The sequence below is a fragment of the Notothenia coriiceps genome, unplaced genomic scaffold (genome assembly GCF_000735185.1).
Source record: "Notothenia coriiceps isolate Sejong01 unplaced genomic scaffold, NC01 NC01_scaffold00004329, whole genome shotgun sequence".
Classification (NCBI taxonomy): domain Eukaryota; kingdom Metazoa; phylum Chordata; class Actinopteri; order Perciformes; family Nototheniidae; genus Notothenia; species Notothenia coriiceps.
In genome coordinates, this window is record NW_011337030.1 from 1 (window position 1) to 2,195 (window position 2,195).

The 2,195-nt window shown below is 40.4% G+C and overlaps 1 protein-coding gene across 1 annotated transcript; it reads right to left on the bottom strand.

The window, feature by feature from the left end:
* Positions 1-649: 649 nt before the first annotated feature.
* On the bottom strand, positions 650-1,786 carry LOC104942212 (receptor-type tyrosine-protein phosphatase beta-like; the record flags this gene model as incomplete). The annotated part of the gene is made up of 4 exons (XM_010767412.1): positions 650-801; positions 1,007-1,211; positions 1,309-1,367; positions 1,520-1,786. Coding segments are annotated over 4 exons (683 nt in total), but the record flags the coding sequence as incomplete, so codon positions are not given.
* Positions 1,787-2,195: the final 409 nt, after the last annotated feature.

Sequence of the window (2,195 nt, forward strand, 5' to 3'; positions counted from 1 at the left end):
CAGTAAAAAGTACCCATAACTAGCAGCTGTTTTAAAGAGTACCTGACCTCCCTTTATATTAATAGAACAATAATGTCATTGTTAGCTAATGAATGTTTCCATGGTGACCAACGGCAACATGACAACGTTTTCATTGGTCCCTCTTCTTTAGAGAAGACCAGGAAATTATGGATACACGGATCGTGTTCAAATCAATAGGCACGCAATGACTCTAAATAATAATGATCACGCCACCAAACACACATTCAAACTAAAGGAAACAGCCTGTTTGGGAAATGAGAGAAGTAGAAAGTAAAGGTATTTGTGTTCAACATGTAAGAAGTAGAAAGTACAGGTATTTGTGTTCAACATGTAAGAAGTAGAAAGTACAGGTATTTGTGTTCAACATGTAAGAAGTAGAAAGTACAGGTATTTGGGTTCAACATGTAAGAAGTAGAAAGTACAGGTATTTGTGTTCAACATGTAAGAAGTAGAAAGTACAGGTATTTGAGTTCAACATGTAAGAAGTAGAAAGTACAGGTCTTTGAGTTCAACATGTGAGAAGTAGAAAGTACAGGTATTTGAGTTCAACATGTAAGAAGTAGAAAGTACAGGTATTTGGGTTCAACATGTAAGAAGTCAAAGTAAAAAGTTATTATTATTATATCCATCAAGGTGCAGTATCTATATATATGTATTGTTTTGATGTATTGATCCCCCTCACCTCGTAGTGGTCCACGTCTCCGGGCGCCGGGCTCCAGGTGACGGTCAGATCAAACGTTCCTGCCTCGACGAGAGAGAGATTCCCCACAGCGGCTGGAACTGGAGAAACACAAAGCTTTAAATTAACACAAACAATAATAAAATATATATAAATAAAGAACATTTAAATAAATAAAATGTGAAAAAAGAATTAAATTCAATATAAATTAATACATTAATAAATGAATAGATAGTGAATACATTTATAAAAAAAATATATATATAAATAAATTAATATAAATTAATATTTTTCTCGGAGCCTCACAGGTGCGTCCGTCAGTGGACCTGCTGCTGACGTAGTCTCCGCTCCACGTTTCCACGGTGACGGTGTACAGTCGCCCCGGCGTCAGCGAGTAGAAGACGCACTCGTTGGTTCCCGCGGAAACGTTCTGGTTCTGCAGCACAGTGTTGTTGTACCGGATCAGAACCTGGTACCGGTCCAGGTCTCCGTCCGGGTTACGCCAGTACACCTGAACACAGAGCGAGGACGTTCGATCACAACTTTATCGTCCAACAGTGAGAGGACAACACAGTGTTTAGTGTCTCCATGGTTACAAACTGACTCACCCTCAGGTAGTCGTCTCGGGCCGAGTGGATGGCATTCGGGTTCTGCACCGTGGCAGGTTCTGCAAATAAAGATAACAAATAACATGTTTTAAATAACACGATAAATAAAATATTCTAATCATTTAAAATTATTAAAATGCAACTCTAAATTAAAACCAACACACCGATACGCTTAAATAAATTAAAAAACACTTGAATGAAAACTACATACGTGTGCGTGCCGTCACCGAGGTGGCGTTCTCCAGCCCGCCGCTCCTCGTCACTATGGTGACGGTGTAAATCCGCCCGGCAACCAGCGAGCTGAAGGAGCAGCTGGTGGGTGAAGATCGTGAGACGGCGAGAGAGTGAACGGTTCTCCCGCCGTCCTGCAGGAGCACCAGGTAGCTGTCAATCACACCTGGAGCCGGTCGCCATGACACCTGCAGGGCGTCACTGTGACCGCCGTTAGTAACCGTTACCTCGGAGACACAGGCGGGAGCTGGGAGAAAAACAGGACATCATTTTTATTATCAATTTGAATGTGTACTAAATACTAAATACTACTAATTAAAAATAATAATAATAACAATAAAATTATAAGAAAATATGCAAAAAAAGCAGTGAATATTTCTGTAAGATTAGAAAGTGTATTTAATAAAAAATAAATAAATAATACAAATGAACAATACGCACATCCATGCTGTTAGTCGGAACATTGTTCAAACTTGATCTGAAATTCTATCGGAGAGCAGTCTGTCCCAAAAATAAACGGCATGTTATGTTGTAAAAACAAACCCAGGAATGTGTGTGTGTGTGTGTGTGTGTGTGTGTGTGTGTGTGTGTGTGTGTGTGTGTGTGTGTGTGTGTGTGTGTGTGTGTGCGTGCGTGCGTGCGTGCGTGCGTGTGTG